This window comes from Patella vulgata, chromosome 7 (genome assembly GCF_932274485.2).
Source record: "Patella vulgata chromosome 7, xgPatVulg1.2, whole genome shotgun sequence".
Classification (NCBI taxonomy): domain Eukaryota; kingdom Metazoa; phylum Mollusca; class Gastropoda; family Patellidae; genus Patella; species Patella vulgata.
The window spans coordinates 28,651,431-28,674,374 of record NC_065885.2 but is presented as its reverse complement, the minus strand read 5'-3'; the positions used below and the strand labels follow the sequence as shown (position 1 = coordinate 28,674,374).

Sequence of the window (22,944 nt, the reverse complement as noted above, 5' to 3'; positions counted from 1 at the left end):
TGCATAATACGACCAGAAGAAAATCATAGAGAATTATTAGGTCGGGATATGTTACTGATCAAGATATTCTGATTTAGATTCTGCGTAGTGATTTAGTCCTGCACTTTAATATTTAGGTCTACATTTTGACTAGACCGAATAAATATTTGAATTGTTCATTTCGTACGAGACTGTCATACTCCTGTTCATCGGATTCGAACAACATTCTACACGAGCTATCAATGGGATATTTTTTAGGTATTTGGATATTTTAACTAAACAATTCCGTTAAGGCTATAAGTGAGGTTTAGGCTTATAAATGTTCCCAAAACTTAAAACGTTTCTTTTTTTATTTCTATCTTCCAGGTTATGAGGAACATCTACCACATCAATTAAACTGGTTTACAATAGCAATTTCTTTGTCATCTTTATCGTTAAAATGTCATTGCTGAGGGTTGATGACGAATCGGAGCCACTCTTGGCTGGCAGCAACTCAAATATTCAAAAGAAAGACAATGTTCTTAACAATATCGTGGACGGGGAGTTTGTGGCTACCAAACGACGCTTTGTATCGAGAGGAACTCTGAACGTTTTTATAGCTGTAATGAACATTCTAATGAATGTTCTGATGAATGTGTCCTTACCAGTATTTGCTGGAACAATGAATGAAGTTAAAAGCGATACATATGCTTTGCTGATGATAGCTAATGTGTGGTTTATGCTTGTCTTTGTTGTAATCATGCTTGCTATGAAATTTTTCGTTAACCGATCATTGAGCTTTAAACCCTGCACTCAATGGAAATGGTTATTTGTCATGGGGCTAACCACGACCCTGAATGGAATTTTTGTCGTGTTTGCCAGTCCCCCTAATAGAACACCGCCTTATCTCCAAGGGATCTTAGCAACAACCAATATTCCATTTACCGTTCTCTCGCGATTTGTGCTGCTTAGGAAAGGTAAATTAACATGTTTTGTATTAACACGAAAATAGCATCAACTCCCGTCTCATTATCAGAAAGTATAATGAACATCTTTTAACGTATCGCCAGCATTTTAATAGCATCAGTTGAGACTAGCATGATAATTAATATGAAATGTTCCAGCAGATTGAAAGAAAATAATCTTACCCTTGGCGTGACACTTCTTCGTCAAGTTCCTACTGGCATCAATCTTATTAATACACAGATTCTATTTCGTTTCGTTTTTTATAGTTTAAAATTTTGTTTTGCTTGTCTTTACTACACTAGGACCTGGAAGTGTTGTTATATAACCTGCGTTCTGGTTGATGTGAGGGATTATGAAATGGTCTGTTGGGGCGAGTTCTTGGCGTGCTGTGCACGAAACTGTGGGCATCCCACTAGAAACATCAATGTGGATTGGTTAATCATATGTCTGACGTCATAGGCCAAAAGCCGCTCGTATAACCCCTGACGCGACCTTCCAGTACAACCGGTCAGATCATCATGCAAGTGCAGGCGATCGAAAGTATGAAAAAACGAAACGAAATATAGATCTGTGTTTTCATCAGAATGTACTGGCATTGGTTCTTTTATCTGGCCTGCGTGACGTTCAAAGACATTATTTGCATTAAAAGATAAATCCTGCTCCACTTACACGGGGGAACCACGTAAGGAAATCCCGAAGAACTTTCTCAGATAACAGGTATACAAGCCAGCGCCTTACTTACTGCATGAGCCACCAATGCCCACGGAATTCTATTGCAGTCAATAAACTAACTCCCCTTGTATTGGGTTTATTTTATCTTGTTTTATTTTACAGGTATAAGTTTAAGAAGATTTGTTTGTGTTATTGTTGTATTAGTTGCATTGTTTATCACGGTAGAACCCCAGATATGGAACCTAAACGGCAGTGGTGGTGGCAGTGGCGACAGTTCTGAGTCTAGCAGTGCTAGAATTCTTTGGCCTATGTTATTTGTCATTGGTTTTATACCCATAGGTTTCCAGAATGCCGTGTGCGAAAAGGTCCTAAAGGGGGATGAGGTAAATTATAAAACCTTTCAAATATAGAGCTTCTTAAAACAGCGTTTGCCAGGCAGCGAAACACAAGCCACCCTCAAACCCCATATAAGGGAAATAATCGATAGGTTAAAAATATTTTAACGGTGTAGGAATGAATGTATCAAATTGAATGTTAAAGTATAAGTACTCTTTTTGACAACAAAGCCCTTGCACAAAGAAACGATCGACAAATTAACAGCTCTCGCCAGCTGAGTCACGTGTTAAGCAACACATTCAAAACGCGAGATGAGGGCGACAACCAATTAGAGTGAAGTTTTTAAAAAAAAACGCAGCTGTGTTTTCCCGGTAGCTGTACATTAAAAATAATGATATCATAATGTAGACATAAATAATTTTTTGCCCTTACATAGTTGAAAATCGAAGGTTTTTTTGCAAAGATATCGGATGATAATTATAACTTCTAGCGATTTAACACGAGTCTTAATCCCAACAATTAACCATCATCTATAATATCTAAGTAGACAACCCACAGAGATATCAAATAATAAACATACAATATCATCGAAGCCTAATACAAAGTGACAACTTTGATGTTGATACTGTAGCCCCTAGAGTGTTAATGAGGTTTCCTTGAAAATGATCATTCACGATAGATATCCATTAAAATGTTTACGTATAAAATGGCTAATGTCATTACACTATACAAATAAAAGGCCTGTAGCATTTATAGGGCGGTAACTAGGAAATGCATAAATGCGAAGTATCAAATTAAAAATCTAAATAAAATCTATATAGGGTTCCTCCTTATCACAGGGTGATATTGCACCCCACCCCGCAACAAACGCGTTGACTACGGCTAGTAAAACTATTTAGATGAAATCCTACAGACTCTGGCTTGTAGAATGTTTACAAGGGATGGGGACAGACGGGGAACATACAGGCCGATTGTTTGGCGGATAGTTATTTCCACTGGAAAAGTGACCGATGAAATGGGTATGAGAGAAATTTTGCCTGGACCTCGGACACCGGCGCTACGGCCTACTCTTATATCGAATTCCAACTGCCAGGGAATCTTATACGTGCACGGAGCCTCGGTTTTTCGTCCTATCTGAACGACTAGAAAGTTGTCCTTGATGGGCCCTCCGTCCTGTACCACTGACAAGAGTCAACCACGCCGTAAAGTCCCGATTAACTTTCTCAACCAACACCGTGATCGAACCTGTGACCTCCAGGCTAGCGAGTCGGCGTCTTACTCACTTAGCCACAGTTGCTCATTGACCGTTTAAAGAAACATTAGTAGGCCTATCAATGGACCCCAATGTCGAAAAATACATGAGCTGGACAATATTCTCGGAATTTACCAACACTGTCTCAGTCTGGGGTTTCTTTACAATTCAAACAAACAATGTAGCCTTTTGAACGACCGGATGATACAAAATAAGTAGTTTAATTGGATATTTCTAGTTTAGATCGTATTTTTACTATTTCAGGCGCATTCCTTCAACTTCCTAATGTGGACTCAAGTGTTTCAGATTCTGACTATTTTCCCAATGTTTTGGGTTGATTTTATTCCTGGTTTTGGCGAGGTAATGTTTATAGACTACAACAAATTAATTTTTAATTTTGTCTGACGGCTACAATTTTAGCTTATTGAATGTAATGTACGCGAAAATATTTGTGTGTTAGACCAATCTTAGGTGCTTACATGGCTACATCTATGTGCAAAGTGAATAAGTGAACCAATGAATGAATGAAATGGAGTTTTACGTCCTACTTATCTGCACGGACTGTGCTGATGAAGACGGACTACGTCATGAAGTGTATATGAGGGACATTTATTTTAGGGTATAGATGGCAAAATAGCGTTTAACGTCCACTCAACACCAAGTCAATTTTGGATTACAGATGTAAATGATTTCCTTACATGGGTCCTTAGCAGTAAGGGAAAACTGGAGTGTCCAAAAGAAATCCACGAAACTAGGCAGGCAGTGGTGACCATTCTCCCTGTCACGTACACACCCGGGATGGAAGTAACACCCATTTGACATGGCTACCCAGCCCCCCTTTTGATGATGGGTATCATATGCACGCAAGGTTCAAACAATAACACAAATAAATTAAGAGAGACCTAGGGCCGAAGTGCCAGCGAGCAAAATTGGATTTTCGATAATTAATTAATCCATTATTACCGATAAGGAGTATAGGGTTTTATATATTCTTCATAACTTATCCCAGTGCAAAGTTTTTCCACAAATATTAACTACATGTATATTACTTTAAACTTTTAATTTCAGGCGGCTTCCATCTCCGATTTTGGGACCAAGTTGTCAAGGGGTATTCACTGTACTTTTATGTCTCCTTGGGACTCAACATGCAACGGTTTAGTTGGAAAAATGTGGATATTTATTACAGGATATTGTTTCGCCAATCTTTTTCAATTCTTGCTAATTGAATACGCCGAGGGTGCAGTTTATGCCGTTGTTGTCCAGTCACTTGTAACTCCCACGGCAACATTGTTCTGGTCTTTCTTTAAATTCCAGACAAAAGAAGATCATTTCTTTTGGTCGCCAACTTTCAATACAACAACAGGTTTCACTTTAGCGGGTCTAGCAATATTAGCTCCAACTGTTGTGGTGTATAATTACTTTAGTCGGAAAGATGCAGAAGAAAGGCTCACTATGGAATTTACAGTCGAAGAACCCAGAGATAAGGATTAAGAACTACATGTGTAGGAGGGCTGGCTGAAAAGTTCTAAGTCTGAAAAGGATAGATCAGTTGGTTTGAAACAAACTTTTGCCACCAACAAGTACATCCATTGAATAAATCATAGACGTAAGAACTGCAACTGTAGTGTTATTATTGTCTTCGTACTAGACCAACTTGTGAACCTACCCCGGAGATAGACAAAACTGGCTAAAGGGCAGTCATCTAGTACCTGCATTTGAAAGGACTAACTCCATACAGATACACGGTGATATGTTCTCCACTTGTTAGGATCATGTCCCTTCCTTGCCCACAGTAAAGAAGTGGGCTGTGGGATTTAAGCGTGTAATTAAAATTAGACACCACTTTCGTTTCTTTTTCTTTTACGAAATGAAGGAATCGTGTATACGAATTGTAGCTATTCAGTTACGAATGAGTTACGGACGGATATGTCGAATTGCTTACGAATATTTGACACTATTCCTCAAAGAATCGAATAGGAAGCTTTTACAACGATAGGAATCACTCAACTGCCAAGGGATCTTTAGCGTGCACGCCAATGTGTACACGACGAGACCTCGGTTTTCCGGTCCATCCGAACGACTGGATACTTTGGATTCTGATGGGTGTGCCCATGTTGTGTCATATCCCTCGCTAAAAACTACTTCAGCGGCATAAGCACTACATTAAGGTTTAATAATATTACATTTTAACTAGTTTCTATTCAATCGACAATCGCATTTCTAGGATAATTTTGTACGTCTGAATACACGTTACAGGGTACTCGAATTAATTAATTAACATTTAACAAAGAAAACACAATCAAAATATCAACGATATAAAATGTCCTGGTCAGTTTTTTAAAGATCCGATGGGTCTCTAGGAGTACTTTTCAGAAATCGTTCATAACCATTATGCGTCTCCTTCCATTCAGCTCAATCCATTTAAATTTTAAAAAGGTCCAATGATAATTGTGACGTCAAAACTGTTAAATAGTTTTTATAGCTCAAAGTGTTTAACAGTAGCAGAAATTGTCATAAAGTTCATAATCAATAAAACAAACATTAAAATCGCATGGTAATCCTTGTGTCCAGTAGACTTCTAGTCAAGTGGGGACCGACGTACGGGCGGACGAAAAAGTAAGGGCGACAAATCATTAAAATGTATTAACCAATCACCTGCAGTTAGACTTCCAAAATATAACTTATCTATAAGGAAGTGGTTAGACCTTGGTGTAGTGAATACAAATGTGAGCGAATACAAATGGTATTACCAATCACCAGCAGTTAGTCTTCCAAAAGATAACTAATCTATAAGGAAGTAGTTAGATCTTCACGTAGTGTAGATCAACCAAACTGAAACTAGAAAGAAAGAAAGGTCCAGTCGGCTTTATTAAATAAATGAAAGTGCTATGTTATATGCGTCAATTCGTCGTCTGTATCGTTTGGTATGTTGACGCAAACACGCCTTTGTAACTTACTATTTGATATAGTTTAGCCATATCTGATCATTGGAAAACTGTGGATAAACGCACCATGTACTAAAACTTTTAACAAATTGTGAAAATAACACATAACACAATTAAATGGAATACAAGTTACATAAATGTTTATTTCTGGCGACGTTTCGACCAGGGTTCTCTAGCCAATAATCACCAGAAATTAACTTTTAAGTAACTTGTATTCCATATTAATTGTATCATGCGTTAAACCTTTAACGTATTTGGTCAAACTTACAACAACATCCATAGCAAATCATGATGTATAGCGTAGAACGGGGGATTCTACTGGTCAGAGCTGGGGACACTCTCTCATAGTAGCCGAAAAATGGTCCTAGTAAACGCCAATGCCTGTCACTATTCTATATCACTGTATAACTAAACACGTTACGGTTTGCTTGCGTTTCCATGCTAGTATCAATACTGATAACTGGTTGGTATCATAATGACTAAATTGTGTGAGGGACCAGTGATGAGGGGTCCGTCTTATTTACCTCCCTTTGTCTTATAAACCGCCCTCAAAACAATGATACGCATTTGCTCTTCATAGAATTTCATAAATGCCTGGACCAAATATCAAAACTATGCAAATCCATATACTAAGCCGTTTTCCCGTTCAAAATATGTATTACCTTGACGAAATATGCGGGTGTGTGTGTGGCCATGGCCATTTGAATAGATGAGGAGATTGAATTCAATCAAGGGAAGGACTATACCATACTGCACGCAGCGATCCATCTACTTCAACTGTACACAGGCAGCCTAAGTTTGGGATGTATAATTCCGTGAATATAAAGTCACACGGTGTGTTTCATTTAAAGGGTGCATGGCTCTGTTCTTTGGAACCTTAAAATAGCCGAAAATGGATCTGAATGCATATATTAATGTAATATGAATGTATATCGTTTACGCTTGATTAGTCCTTTCTACGCGTTTTTATATATTATTTTTTATCGTATGAGAAGAAGTCATTACTAATTACTTCTGCATTGTCTTGTAGTGTACGTTTCCCATGTCATTACAAATGGTGCCCGAAACCATATATACACGACTCGTGTTCTGATTTTAAAATGTTCATTATGTCTTAAATATTGGATATTAGGATCCCATATTTTCACGGAAAATGACAACATCAATATTGATTGAAATGGGCCAACATTGAATTTTAATTCGTGTTTTAATTTTGACTTTTACGGAAAATATTGAGTTAGAGGGTCCAGCTCCTTTAATATGGAAATTTTTTGACGAATTTCTACTACTTAGATGTACGGGCCAATAACTCTGTCACGGCCAAAAGAGAATCACATTCCAAGTTTCATCAAAATCGGAAGAAAACACAATTCGTCTCAATGCATTCACAAGCTATTTTTAATGTATTTCATCGGTCATTTGCGACAATTGTTAACGAATAATTAACGAATCATGTTTCAATGTGAATTCGTTTGAGACCTCGATGAATTCATAACATACTGATTGGAATGCGGGCACAATTAATTCGAATTTAAATGCCTATTAGGACATACAGTATGAGTTTATTTTCGAAGATGAGATAATCTACTGGTGCTACAACAGTCTCCAGCACTGAATGTCACATTTTTCGAATTGTATTTATACCTTTTCCATTTATTTTTTTTATAAGATAAAAATAAATGTTCAATGTACACGCCAATCAAACATAAGTTCACTTTTATGTATACCCTACACATGCATTAACCCTGAAATAGTTTTCTCCCTTTAATAATAAACCAACTTGTGAGACTTGTCGGTAACACTGATCTTCTTCTTCTTCCAATTATCGATTCTGCCTCTGTTAGAGTGTAATTGACTTGGACACATGCACAAACGTATAGTAAACTTCTCCGCAAGCACTTAAAAGTCCAAAGGTGGATAGTATGTACAGATATTAACAATTATTAACAATATATACAGGTTTGGATGTGGTCTATCATGGTTTTTGCTGTGTAGGTTTCCGGGGGGTGGTACACGGCCTGACCCTAAATTCTTCTAAGGATCCCGCCTCCATTACTTGTGATGAGAGTCCGTTCCAGTATCTTACTGATCTTGGGAAGAAGGAATGCTGGTAATTCTCTTTATTGGCTCTTGTTTGTCTAAGTTTGTGGTTTCCTCGGGTTCTGCTCTCGCAGGCTGTCTAAAACTTCTCTGGGTCAATGGCAATCAGTTGGTGATGTATCTTATAGCAGGTGACAAGACTCTGCTTCCACCGACTGTGTTGGAGAGATTCCCATTGGAGGTTGTCTAAAAGTTTTGTTACACAGCCTGGGAGTTATCTTGGTAGCAGTTGAAAGCAAAGCGGGCTGCTCGTCGCTGTACTTGCTCTATTTCTCGTATGGTAGTTATCTAGTGCGGGTCCCACACTGTTGCCGCATACTCGAGGACTGGTCTCACAAGGGCTGTGTAAGCTGTGGCTTTAGTCGAGGTGGTGCACCTGCCAAGATTTCTCCCCAGGAAACCAAGCGTCTTAGAGGCCTTCCAATTGTCTCGTTGATATGTTTCGTCCAGGTCAGGTCCCTGTTGATGGTTTATCCCAGGTATTTCCCTCTATCAACTACTTCCAGTGATTGTCCATGTAGTGAGTGTGTCATCTGATGGATTTGACGTTTTCCTGGGACTCGAATGACTGTACATTTTTCTGGGTGGAAACGCATCTGCCACTTCTTCTCCCAGTCTTCCAATGATATTAAGTCCTTCTGGAGGGCTGCAGCATCTTTGTAGTTGCGGATGCGACGGAAGAGGAGACAGTCGTCTGCGAATTGCTTCTGGGGGATTGTTGATATATGCTAAGAAATGTAAGGGGCCCGTGAATGTACCTTGTGGTACTCCTGATACTACGTTGAGTGGGTCTGACTTATGGTTCTTGAGTATCACGGACTGCGATCTGTCGGTCAGGAACTGCCTAATCCACTTAAGCGAGTTATTTCCGACTCCGTAGAAATCCATTTTGTGTAGTAGTCTGGCATATGCGGCACTTTACCAAATGCCTTAGCAAAATCTAATAGGATTATATCTGTCTGATCTCCATCCCCAATGTGCTGCATTATGGTGTTCACTGTTATAAGGAGTTGCGATTCACATGACCGTTTAGATCGAAAACCGTGCTGTTCATCGCATAGTATCTGGGTTCGGTCGAAGTGATCCATAATGGAGCTATGCACTTTGTGTTCTAGTAGTTTGCAGACAATTGAGGTCAGAGAGACAGGGCGGTAATTAGCAGTAACATGTTGCTCTCATTTTTTGTACACTGGTACGATGTTGGCTTTTCTCCAGTCATCTGGTACTGGTACAATTTGGTAAGATAAGGTGCTAGATGGTCTGCCAAGTTCTTTAGTATGAGTGCTGGTGTATCGTCTGGTCCTGTGGCTTTAAAGGGTCTCAATCCTCTGAGTAGTTTGACTACACCCCTCTCACTGATATGGATGGGACTCATTGTTGGGTGAGGGCTAGGACCTCTGTCTGGCATGCTTGTGTAATCTTCGTTGGTGAACACAGACTGGAATTGTGTGTTCAGGATGTCAGCTTTTGGTGGTGTGTCGCTCTTTGTTCTTGAGCATTGTTATACCAGTAGTCTCTTGTTTTCTGCTGTTAATATACGACCAAAATCTCTTAGGGTTTTCATGGGGGTCTTCACTGACGATGTTCTGCATGAAGCTCGTGTGGGCCTTCCTGGATTCTCGTTGTAGGTTTGGCTTGATTTTCTTGTATCTCATCCAGTCCTTTGCATCTTTAGTCTGTTTGACTTTGGTGTGCGCTCTCTGTTTCTGTTTACTTAATCGACGAAACTGATTATTCATCCAAGGATGGCTGAGTCTTGCTAGGCTTCTTTTGGTTGGAACATGTTTTTCTATCGATTCTGTGATTAGTTGTTTTATTGTTAACCACATGGTATTAATACTGGTGTCTTGGTTGTTGTTGAACTTTCCAAATTCTGTGTCAAGGTGGTTCCCCATATTTACTAGGTGAGCTTTCTTCCAGAGAAAAATCTTTCGCATGGTTGGCTTTGGCTTGTGAGCATTTGATGTTACGAGGTATGTCAATCATTAGGATGTCGTGGTCGCTGTTTCCTATAGGAGGTAAGGTTTTACATCGATCTGGGATGTTGTTGCCTCGTGTAAGTTAGTCATTCACCTGTTGGACTGATAGATCCGCTGTCATTTGGATAAAGGCCCTGCTGATGGCCTTAAGGACCTGGCTACTAGTGATGTTGTTGGCTCCTGATATTCTGGACATAGTGGGATATACATGTACCACCAATATTATCCGAGGAATGACCACTGACCAACGTTGACCAATTGGTCGCTATAATTTATGATGGGTGATAGGTATCATGTCCTAGTGTCGTGGTGTCGCCCTTCATACGGCGACAACCCGACATCACGATAATTTAACCAGACACTACGACAACCTGACATCACGACATTTTAACCAGACAATACGACATTTTCACCCGACACCACGAAATTAAAAATGTCGTAATGTCGCGTAAAAATGTCGTATTGTCGGGTTAAAATGTTGTGATGTCGGGTTGTCGTGGTGTCGTGATGTCGGGTTGTCGTGGGGTTATCGGCCATATTCCTCTCAATACTATGATTATGTTCCCCGGGATTTTGCAGCGAGGTTTCTCCATGTCGGCAGTGCAGGACAAAAAAAACCAGCAGGGGATGGGACAAAAAATCGAGCTTCCGTGTACATATTAGGAAGCACGTAAAAGAGCGCCTGACAGTTGGAATCTGGGCAACGTTTCCCTCACAGTACATTGTACACTGTATAGCATATGCCCGTCTTCATTAGCAGTGGCATTTGCCCCCCCCCCCCATTAATCTGCTCTGCCCTCTGTTTGCCCCCCCCCCCCCAATAATTTTAGAAAATAAAAAAAAGTATTTGTGATACGTTTCGGTAATCAATACCTTCTACGGTGAATAAATCCCACATCCCCACTCAGTCATAAACTTGCATGTTGTAGAGCATTTCCGACAGTCTATTTTTCAAAATTTTCTTGGCGAGGTCCCCAATTGACTCGCTACTTTGGCGCTCACAAGGGGAATTCGTTGAGGTTCGCAAGTCCGTTCGTTTGACATTTTGTTCTCTAGTCGGATAAATTAGTGATCAGGCGACGAACGGTATCTGGGCAGATCTATTTATCTTGACGATCGGTGCCTGACTGAATACTGTAAGACAGCATTTCCGGCAGTCTATTTTTCAAAATTTTCTGGGAGAGGACTCCCTACTTTGACGCTCGTGTGTGGGCTTCGTCGTGATTCACAAGTCCGTTCGTTTAACACTTTACCTCATCGATCAGTGCCTGAAATACTACCAGGCTGCATTTCCGGCAACCTGTTTTTCAAAATTTTCTGGGGGAGGTCCCCTACCCCTAGTTGAAGCTCGTGCCTTTGCCCCCTTAACCTTGGACTTTGCCCCAGCTTTGCCCCTCCAATCACCGACGGCTGGCGCCGCCACTGTTCATTAGCCCTGTCAGAGCAGAACAGTAGGGCTTTAAACACAATTTCATTTCATTCAATTTTCCTAATTTCCTGCTCTGCACCAATCGGGCTATTGGAGATAGGCATCATCGAAATTCAACTGTGAATTTCCGAAACCGGAAGCGGTAGACTAACGTCACCTGGCCTATGTTACACCCCGGTCCGAGCTACCCCTATACCCCAAATATCAAACTCGGGGCAGACCTAGTGTAGCCGCCAACCCCGAACAGACCGGCTTCGCTCGGGGGTCATAACTCCGAAACCGGAAGTGGTAGACTAACGCCACCTGGCCTATGTTACTCCCCGGTCCGAGCTACCCCCTATACCCCAAATTACAGACTCGGGGCAGACCTAGTGTAGCCGCCAACCCCGAACAGACAGACAGATACCCGGCTTCGCTCGGGGGTCATAACTCCGAAACCGGAAGTGGTAGACTAACGCCACCTGGCCTATGTTATTCCCCGGTCCGAGCTACCCCTATACTCCAAATTTCAGACTCGGGGCAGACCTAGTGTAGCCGCCAACCCCGAACAGACCGGCTTCGCTCGGGGGTCATAACTCCGAAACCGGAAGTGGTAGACTAACGCTACCTGGCCTATGTTACTCCCCGGTCCGAGCTACCTCTATACCCCAAATTTCAGACTCGGGGCAGACCTAGTGTAGCCGCCAACCCCGAACAAACAGACAGACAGACAGACAGACAAACGACAGTCACAAATATATATATATATAGAAGATAAAGATATCCCGTATTTTTGTTTTTAACTATTTATATACATAAAGGACTTATATTTATTTTTAAAAACATTATTGTCTGTGATACTTGTTTTTATTTATGTATATAAATATATTTATGTGATATTGTTTTAATTGTCTTGTCAAAATCACCATGTGTTTGGCACAATATAGCTCGGTTGGAGCTGACGTGCCAAAAAACTCCATTCCATTCCATTTTTATCCCACAACTAGACACTGTACTTTGCCAGACCCTTTATCCTGCACTACCGTCAGGGAGAAACCACTCTGCAAATTCCCTGGCAACTTTCTTGACCAACACCAGGATCAGTGTATATAATCATAGTATTGAGAGGAATATGGCCGTTCAAGTCTAATTATTATGATGGATGATTGGTATCATGTCGTGATGTTGGGCTGTCGGCTTGTTGCCTTATGAAGGGCGACACCACGACATCACGACATGATACCAATCATCCACCTATAATAATTAGACTTGAAAACCCCCGGTCAAAAGAAATAATTTACGAGTTGACCAATTGGTTAAATTTTAAATCGTAGGGTGTTCAAACTATATTGTATTCCAAACTTGGCACAAATTATGTTCGCAGCACATTTATTTTTATTCTTGATACTTTTAATGCAATGGGGCTAGTTCGACCATTTTGTCTAAAGATCGGCATTGATTAAAATTGTGCAAGATAATTTACTCGGGTTACTATCTATTTCGTAAACCACAAACAAAGCGAGTCTTCTTTCCCGCGAACATAAGGAATCAGTGAAAGGGTAAAGGTCGACCATGAGTGAATTTGCATATAAACATCCATATGCATCATATAAAGAACAATCAGTCTCAGTTAATTGTAGGTGAGATAGAGAAGACTGAAACGGGGGGGGGGGGGGCTAAATTTTACTTATGAAAGTCAAAAATTGTTTTTCGTCTCCCACATCGAAAAAAAAATAGTATAGGGCGAAGTTACTGATCTTAAGACCACTGAAAATGACCGATAATCAGGAACCGTTTCTCAGTCATAAGATATTTGAAGATATGGTTGAACTTGCCCTGGCGACGAACTAGCATATCGCGATACAATTTAAACTTCATTTCCTGTAGGATATATTTTGGGAATGTCGTTGGCTGTTTTAAATACAATTTAGTTAATGCTTCGGTGGGCATTATGGAATTAATTTTCATCAGTGAAGTGCAGTATGTGCAGTGCCCGGGTGATATAGAAAACGGACATTATTTATAGTAGTCTATCTCCAACTCTAAGCATAATATTCAAAATGTACTGAGAAAGATTCAGGGGGTCGATACAGGAGTTTTCAAAGGGGTGGAGTACCGAGCGTTTCGAGGCAACAATGTTTCAGATACTGATTTTTCCGCGAAAGTCGAATAAAAAGTACAATTTGTTCGAGCAATAAATAGTCAGGGCCGTAACTAGCTCAGAGCAACGAGGGGGGCGGAAAGTGTTCTCGGGGGTGCTGTAATATTGACGGACAATGTATATCTATTTTTTTTATGGTCGAAAATTTTTTCACAGGGGGGGGGGGGGGGGCGAAACTTTTTGTAAGACCCCCCCCCCCCCTCGCGTTCCCCCCACCCCTAGTTACGGGCCTGTAAATAGTCAGGTTGGTGTCAGTCGAGTAGCTTTACTTCTCATCCATGAGTGAAATGAAGAAAATATATTATTGCCCGCGACGATCTGTAAGAAGAAAAAAGACAGCGGAGCTGAGCGAGTCAAATAAGTTGACTCCACTCGAAATCAGCATTTTTTTCATGGAATCATATTTTGGATTTATACATACTTGGTGATAGTTATGTAGTGACAATGCCTCTTTAAAGTATGACCCTCTACCACCCACACCGACCTACCTAATAAAAGCCCCCAAATAGAAGCGCCTATATGGGTTAAAATTATTTAAAACTCTACTTATTACTAACAAAATACAGAATTATTATCTTTAAGCTCGACTGGTTATTGCTCTTCCTCGGTCGTGCACAAATTGAGCGTGATTCATGGCAGACGATAAATTTTTAACGGTAGATGGCGACACTATTACAGGTGAGACACTCAGGTGTTACTATTTTTAGATTATTAACTGCAAATAACTGTACCGCCATTTTGTTAACAAACTTAAACTCGGTCAAAACACAGGTATGATATTACTGTAATATTATATAATCAGATTTTATCTATGACGAATTCCTCATAGAAAATAAATCAGTGTCATTTAAAATGCAATTTTATAGGCTGTTAATGTCAAGAGTGTATTTAAAACAGTGTAACTGACAGTCACACTTCAAAACATTTGATAAATGACAATCATAAGGTCTTCAGATTGTCTTTCTCTGTAGTAAAAAATTACAACCAGTTATGAGTAATGTGTGAGAAATGTTCATCACCTTTAGACCCGTGGCATATGTAGAATTGATTTCTTGATTTTCTTTTAACAATTATTGTTGATACGTTGGTTTTGTAGTTCTGAGCATATTCTAAATTAATACATTATTTAAACTTTGTGAACAGGGTACTGTAGATGTAAATTTATTGATGTATAAAATACTGCTGTTTCCATCAGGCATATTACAAAATAACAATTTTACAGACAAGGCAGTCTTGTCCCAAGGCCAGTTAAACACCATCTCTCTCTCTCTCTCTCTCTCTCTCTCTCTCTCTCCCACCTACCCATGTTACAGAAAACTAAACATTTGCATGTCTGCATTTATTTTTCATTATCTGGTTGACTTTAAGTCACTGAACCACACACCCACTAGCAGCAAACTCGTCCAGGCTAGCTCTACAATCCATTTCAACAAATCCACTGTAAGCTCTTTTCCAACTTCAGCCCAAAAATGGGAATGGAAAAATAAGCCAACTAAATGTGTTCAAAATTAACAAGCAAAACAGTAGAACGTTAAACCCCATTTCATTTCATTTTGAAATTAACAATGAAAAAATCAAAATGTGTTCAAAATTAACAATGAGAAAATCATCACAGGCCTTGAGACTTTACCTGAGATTGCTTTGACCATGCTGTACATGTGTTTCGATCGAGACAGTTTTGACTGTATATAAGAAAATGAACGCCTATGAAAATATACTAAAAAAGGATGAAGTCATCTAAAGAGAATAAGTAATACAATTGCTAATCCCATACTCCTTGCTTGCAGTGTTTCTTTTGGTTAGACCTAATCCCACTAAACACTGCTGGACTCACGGCTAATTTCTGTTCTAAGTTATGACTGATTAACAGTGGGGTCAACAACCAATACATTTCAGCGTAACAAAATCAATCAGGATTAACCAAAGATCTGAATATGTTAACATAAAAGTGTATAATGAAAATTGCACGAAATTTACTATGCTCAATTAACCAGAATATTGCAGAAAAACTAAATGTGCGACAAATGAGGCTATCCAAAATAGCTACAAGCGTAAACACTGGGTAATCGCCACATGTAAATTATCCTTAGTCAACATAATATTTATGGCAAAAATATCATCTTTTGACTAAAAATATTTTCACCATCTTTTAATACATTTAATGAACTCTCCAAAGTTTTAAGGAAGTCCCCAGATCAAAAAACTTGATAGAACTACAACTTCCAACAATGAGTGATTTGATTGGACGATAAAAATAGACACTTTCTGTCAAAGCCTCAAGTTTTCGCTCTTTGTACAGCTATGACTAGAGAAAGATTTCTCGAGCCATTGCATCAGTAATATGTGCTAATCTGATTCCCACTTGTCATGGGTAGTATCGGTAGGGTTACCATGTTGTTTGGATCGGATGGAAAATCGATGTCCATACATAGAGAAACCCCTTGCTTTTGAAATTTGATAGAGTAGGAAGTGCCGTAAAATTTTCTTCCCATGCGACCATACATGTAGAACAAATAAACCTATATTAGTCGCAAAGTAGCTGAAGCATTGCGTTAATACGAAGTAAAATTCCATTCCTACATGTATCTAATGAGACTGACAAAACTAAGTTGAACATATATTTATGTACATAATAACAGTTTGAGTTACCAGTCATGAAATGTACATGTAAAGGAACTGCATGTGGGGAAGTGTCATAATTGTACTTTTGTATAGAAAACATTTTTTTTAGAATTAAAAGATCTGTAACTTTGAAATTTTAATAGAATAAATACATATGTACATGTATGTTTAAAGAATTTTGTATAAATATCATTGATTTATTGTTGTTGAGATAACTAGATGTTTGTTTACTCCAGATAAGCCTTTATGATTATTAGGTGTAGTTGAAACAATAAGAACTGTTAGCACCAAACTTAATTTAACTGCTGGGCCAATAGTCGTAATTTTAGTTAAAATTTTCAAAAGTTAAATTTTAATATCAAGTTGAGAGGCAGATTGAAAATAAATTTCTTAAAGATACTGGCAAGAAAATATTTCAATTACTAAATATAGTGTTAGAATTGATACATTCTTAATTTGTAAAATGCAACCCTAGTTAAAAGAAGTTGATAACTGATTTTGTCCATGAAATTAGCCAAGCATGTTTTCTTTCTTATTTACTGTTACTTTTTATGCCATTGTTATAAACTTTCAATTAATAGTACTACTTTATACTTGTTCTGTATTCCTTGTTTCAGTGATGAAAGAATGTGGAAAACAATTTATCTGTGTTTTGCTTTATTAATAGCAAATATTAGTGGTAAACTGTATGGTAAGTAAAATTTATTATGATTCCTTTATTTTTTAATTTTTTATTTGACTGCTGTTATTCAAGGAATATCTTTAAGTTAATGTTGCATGATTTGCATTTTTCGAAAAATATCAAATTTCTCACAGATTATTCTATGCCGATATGTAATCAGATTGATTATTTAACAGTAAATTAAGAAATCAAAATATCAATGATAGATAATCTCATGGCTTGGATTCATTGAATTAAAAATATGCCAATCCATTTAATTTTGGGAGCCGAATGGTTAGTGTGTGCCTGTTGTATCATAAGATCTTTGATTGAGTCAACTGGGATGGTTTCGATTCCCCCTTTGTACGTGACAAGAAGTAGGATCGCCTGTCCAACCTCGTGTTTTTTTTTCGGGGTCCTCCAGTTTCCTCCCACTGCTAAAGACACCTACGCGCAAGAGAATTATTGAAATAAAATTGAACCATATGTTAGTCCCTAAATGACTAAAAACAAAGATGGCCGTGGGCGTACTATAATATCTGACAATAAAAACACTACTTGTATGTGGCGATTAGCAGGGCTCACGCTGTCGGTCGCCAAAGTCGCAATTTGCGATAAAAATATGAAAGTGGCAATTAAAATTTGATTTTGGCGATAATGTTTTGCGTTACTGCCGATTCTTTTTGAGAAATTGTGGAAAATTTTTTAAAAATTCTAATCATATTTATCCTGGATTAACCATTAATTGATCGAGTGTCAATCACGTGGCTGAATACTATAAATAAATCAACTGGCTGATAATCCGGATTGCGTCAATGACTAATACTAATCAGTTGCCTTGGATTAATGATTAGTTAATTGATAATTGCCATGATGTATATAAAGCCTATCTCAAGTCATTATTTACTCCTACTGAGGTCGGGTGTTCGATCCCTGCATTGGTCGAGAAAGTTCATCCAGATTTTCCGGTTTGGTTCTCCCTTGTCGGTGATGCAGGACGGAGGGGCTGACAAGGAAAGCTGTCTAGTCGTTCGGATGGGACGAGAAACCGAGGTCCCGTGTACACATTGGTGTGCACGTAAAAGATCCCTTGGCAGTTGGCATTCGATATAAGAGTAGGCCGTAGTGCCGCTGTCCGGGCAAAATTTCCCTCATAGCACACTGTATGGCATATGCCCGTCTTCATTAGCCCAGGTTAGGAGCAGAACAGTAGGACGTTAAACTCCATTTCATTTCATTTATTTACTCCTACTGATTAATCCAAGCGGTGATTATTTGATGTTTCGTTTTGTCTTTAAAAAATGGTAATACATGTAATCAAAATGGCCGACAGATCATTTTGAAGAGAATTAAATATTTTGATAGTTGAACTGTGGCTTCATAAACAGCATATACAAGCATGCCGATCGGATATCATTATTTCAAATTATATCATCACCACTGGTCGAAAACGTAAGAAAGGGTTGAATAGCGACGATTCTTGAGCGAGAAATTATTTCGCCATATGCATCATATCGCCAAAATGCTCTAAAGGTGAACGATGGGTATAATTGTAAGCATCTCTTACAAATAAAATCAAAATTTATATCATTCTATCAGGGATTCAGATTCTGATACCTTTACGGTACCTGAAATTAACTAAAGGCCTATGGTACACGCAACACATAAATTTATAGAAAATTGTCAATCCTTGAATGAGATCTGACATGTAAATACTGAAAATATATAGTGCAGTACGGTGTTCAAATAGACTAAAGTCACCAAAAAAAGGATCTTATTAAATCCAAGGTTGTTGTATATGTATTGTATATATCGGTAATTGTTTTAGAATATTAATAAGCCTAGCTGAGACATAAAATCGTTAGATGTTGTCTTTTTTATTACACATTTTTGGCAGATAAAATTTACAGTTGGCGGAAAAAAAAATATGAACATTTTTTTATATAAAAATGATCATCCATTAAATTTTGGCTGAAAAAAATGAAAGTCAAGTCAGTGTGAGCCCTGGCGATTAGCCTACTGTAGATTGCAAAATAGAGAAAAGTTCTAGAACTGTTTTGTTGACAGATTCGGTCAAGAAAAAGTAGTGATAAGAGAAAAATAGAACAAGTAAACTATACCAGACAGTAGTATTGATCAAGACTTTAACCCATCAATAAATTTTAAAAGCCACATGTGTACTGGTAATTGCTGTATGCCGTGTCTGTGTTTAATTCTGATGTTATTTATGATATATGTTTATTAAAAACTATTAATTCGTTATGTAATATTCCATTTTTATATTTTTATTTGAGTGTTTTATTTATTTCAGACTGTCCAAGTGAATGGGATGTATATAATGGATTCTGTTACAAATTTGTAGGCTACCCAAGAAGTAGTTATCAACAAGCAAACACAGCTTGCATGGTAAATTTAATTGTATTTTTTAGACAAGACTTTAGAACTTCTCCTCCACTCTCATATACCATATTGTATGCACAGTTAATATAGTTTAGAGTTCAAACATGTAAACTTCCAGTGTTAAAAACTATTTGTGGACAGATTGTGGTCTGCTTTCAGATAATATCACAGATACAATCTAAGAGAAGCCAAAGCTCGCTGCTGTATATGGTATTAGAATATGAGTTTGCAATCATTCCCTTTGCAGCTCATGGCCATGGATTGGTTTCGTGGAAATTTCTTTCCTTTGGACAGAATTTTATTTTAGATGTATTCACAGAATTTCCCACATGTTAATGTGGTTGGATATTGTCATTGGCTTTGTTCATCCTCACTTAGAGGCTTAGTTAGTAAGACACTGGCTCGCTATCCAGGAGTTTCAGGGTTTGCGCCCGGTGTTGGCAAAGAAAGTTCCTACATGGATTCCCCCTTGTCAGTGGTGTGGGATGGAGTTGGAGACCCCAACAAGAAACAGTGCATACAGTCATTTGGATGGGATGAAAAAAAAACAAGGTCCTGTGTAAAAGAAACCTTGGAAGTAGAAATTTACCTCATACATGTAGAACACTGTATAGTGCATTCCAGTCTTTAAAAGGCCAGTAGGTGCAGAAAAGTAGGACGTTAAACCCCTTTTCATTTCATTTACACTCACTGTACTCATTGTACACCCATTTTCAATTAATTTTCTTAAATACATTTATTTGATTTGATCCAATAGGAAGATGGAGCTGCTTTAGTTAGTATAGGTTCAGCTGAAGAACATCGGTTTATTATTAACTGGTTAGAACTAAATGATCAAAGAAGGTAAAAATACTTTATACAGATATTTTTGTGAATATTATGTACATGTAACTCAGATTGTATATTTCTATCCAGGTCATACCAGGAGCCACATTGTCTCACTACCTGTTAATGAAAAAAGCTCCACAGGATTTTCTAGTCTGATTTCCTCTTGTCAGTAACCTTCTTCATTATCCCAGTCGGTGCATAAAAATTGAACGTTAAACACCATTTCATTTCCGTGTTAGTGATGCAGTACAGAGAACCTGGAAGTAAAAATATATAGTTGTTCGGATGATATGGAAAAAAACTGTCAAACTTATACATAGCATTGACTGCGTATTAAAAAACAGATTAAGAAAATATGAAATGAGAGAGAGAGAAAAATATGGTTTAACGTCCAGTCAACACAAACTAAGTCATTTCGGGACTAATATATGGTTCAATTTTATTTCAATAATTCGCTTGCGCGTAGCGTTCTTTAGTAGTGTGAGGCAACTTGAGGACCCGGAGAAAACCCACGAGGTTGGACAGGCAACCCAACTCCTTGTCACGTACAATCAGGAAATCGAAACCATGCCAGTTGACTCAATGACTGACCTTATGATAAGCGCGCACACTCTCACCATTAGGCCATCCAACCCCCCAAATATGAAATCATATGATAAACGATTGATTATCCTTCTATAGAAATGCATTTTCCTATGTATTTCATTTATATTTTAATCTTCATAAATAATTGAAAACGACAATATTAAAGATACATTATGTAAGATTTAGATAAAGAAATAGCCATTCTTGCTATAATAGTTCGAAAGTAGATGATGTAAAATTAATAATTTGAAAATTTCATTCAAATTACTCTATTTCAAGCTAAGATATTAGCCTTTGAAGGTTTGACAGACGTGTGCAATAATTTCAACCACCGTACTAGTTGATCAAAGCTAAGTCTTGGTCTTCCATATTTGATTAAATCAAAGTATCGCTGAACCATTCTAATCTATTTAATATCAGAGAAATCTGATGCCATTGAGAGTTGATTAAGGCCTGGATCAGTTAATTAATGTCTAATTAATACTTTAGAAAACATTTCAGGCCTAAAGAAAGACCTGCAATAGGCAGATTTAGCTCTTGCATAATGTATGTTTAAACAATACATGTATATAAAAGTAAATATATAATTTTTTTGTTACAGAGATTCATGGTTTACGAGTGGTGGTTTGAGTTCAACTGTTTCTGGTGGTATCCAGTGGAATGGAGATGGAACTTTTTCTCAGGGACTCAGCTTCTGGTTAAATGGTACAGATCCAAGTAATAATCGAGATGGAAATAAACTGGTTTATAAATTTTCAGGTAGGCCTATACAAATAAGAATTTTTTGTTTAGTTTTTTTTTTTTTAAAGATTGCTGTGACTGTTTAGCTAGAAGATAGAAGACAAATAAGTTTCATGTCAATTTAGTAAAAAAGAAAAACCTTTGAATAGTTTATATAAAGTATATATTCAGATATTACAGGTATTATAAAGTATATATTCAGATATTGAAGGTACAATGTATTATAAAGTATATATTCAGATAGAATTATTATTACTTTATCACTATTTGTCGAAGATACATTAAGATGGTGTGTGAAATAGAATAGAATTCTACTTTGAAAGACCATGGCTCAATTTGAAAAGATCAGAACAGTGTCTAGTCATTCGGATGGGACAACAAATTGAGGTTGCATGTACACAGATACGTGCATGTAAAAGAACACTTGAAAGTTGGAATTAGAAATAGAGTAGGCTGTTGTGCTACTGTCTGGGCAAAATTTCTCTCATAGCACACTGTATTATGTCCATGTACATTAGCCCTGTCTGTGCAGAACAGTAGGACATTAAACCCCATTTTATTTCGACTTGAATAATTTTTCAACCAAATGTTAATGTTTGATTATGCATTGTCTTTATCTCTGTTCTGGCATGTTGGGGTTTAAATAGTATTAGTTATAATATGATTTCTATGTAAATTTGTCTCATATTAGGTACCGAATATGCCTGGAGTACAGAACCTCCAACTTCTGTTTTATCATTTATTTGTGAAATCAGTCAAGTAGAAGCTTATCGTATTATTGAAGATAACAGAGATTTTGGTAAGTGTGTTGATTAAACCTTTCCTCACAATTTATTGTATAACAGAATTATATTTTATGTTATTACATAGAGTCTTACCTCTTTTTTTGAAATTATTTCACTTTATTGAAATTATTTCACTTTATTGAAATTATTTCACTTTATTGAAATTATTTCACTTTATTGAAATTATTTCACTTTATTGAAATTATTTCACTTTATTGAAATTATTTCAATTTATTGAAATTATCTCACCTTATTGAAATTATTTCATTTAATTGAAATTATTTCACTTAATTGAAATTATTTCACTTAATTGAAATTATTTCACTTAATTGAAATTATTTCACTTAATTGAAATTATTTCACTTAATTGTATAACAGAATTATATTTTATGTTATTAAATACAGTCCTACCAGATTTTTTGAAATTATTTCACTTTATTGAAATTATTTCACTTTATTGAAATTATTTCACTTTATTGAAATTATTTCACTCTATCGAAATTATCTCACTTTATTAAATTTTTTATTGGAATTATTTCACTTTA

The 22,944-nt window shown here is 37.5% G+C and overlaps 2 protein-coding genes across 2 annotated transcripts in view; both read left to right on the top strand.

Annotated features, from left to right (window-relative positions):
* Positions 1 to 349: 349 nt before the first annotated feature.
* On the top strand, positions 350 to 5,002 carry LOC126828498 (uncharacterized). Its single transcript, XM_050558274.1, has 4 exons — positions 350 to 935; positions 1,759 to 1,979; positions 3,449 to 3,544; positions 4,253 to 5,002. The coding sequence occupies exons 1-4, from the start codon at positions 419 to 421 to the stop codon at positions 4,673 to 4,675; spliced, it is 1,257 nt and encodes a 418-aa protein (XP_050414231.1). The 5' UTR covers positions 350 to 418; the 3' UTR covers positions 4,676 to 5,002.
* Positions 5,003 to 14,463: 9,461 nt separating this feature from the next.
* The window catches only part of LOC126828321 (contactin), a 40,855-nt gene continuing 32,374 nt past the window's right edge, over positions 14,464 to 22,944 (top strand). Inside the window, exons 1-6 of the mRNA XM_050558007.2 lie at positions 14,464 to 14,548; positions 17,017 to 17,090; positions 19,372 to 19,466; positions 20,218 to 20,303; positions 21,475 to 21,632; positions 22,306 to 22,413. Coding sequence (XP_050413964.1) covers positions 17,027 to 17,090; positions 19,372 to 19,466; positions 20,218 to 20,303; positions 21,475 to 21,632; positions 22,306 to 22,413 — 511 coding nt within the window. The 5' untranslated portion in view covers positions 14,464 to 14,548; positions 17,017 to 17,026. The remainder of the gene's footprint in view (positions 14,549 to 17,016; positions 17,091 to 19,371; positions 19,467 to 20,217; positions 20,304 to 21,474; positions 21,633 to 22,305; positions 22,414 to 22,944) is intronic.

Coding starts and splice junctions, on each gene's coding strand:
- LOC126828498 (XM_050558274.1), top strand. CDS start 419: ATGTCATTGCTGAGGGTTGATGACGAATCGGAGCCACTCTTGGCTGGC. Junction 936..1,758: donor ATTTGTGCTGCTTAGGAAAG/GTAAATTAACAT, acceptor TTTATTTTACAG/GTATAAGTTTAAGAAGATTT. Junction 3,545..4,252: donor TTATTCCTGGTTTTGGCGAG/GTAATGTTTATA, acceptor TTTTAATTTCAG/GCGGCTTCCATCTCCGATTT.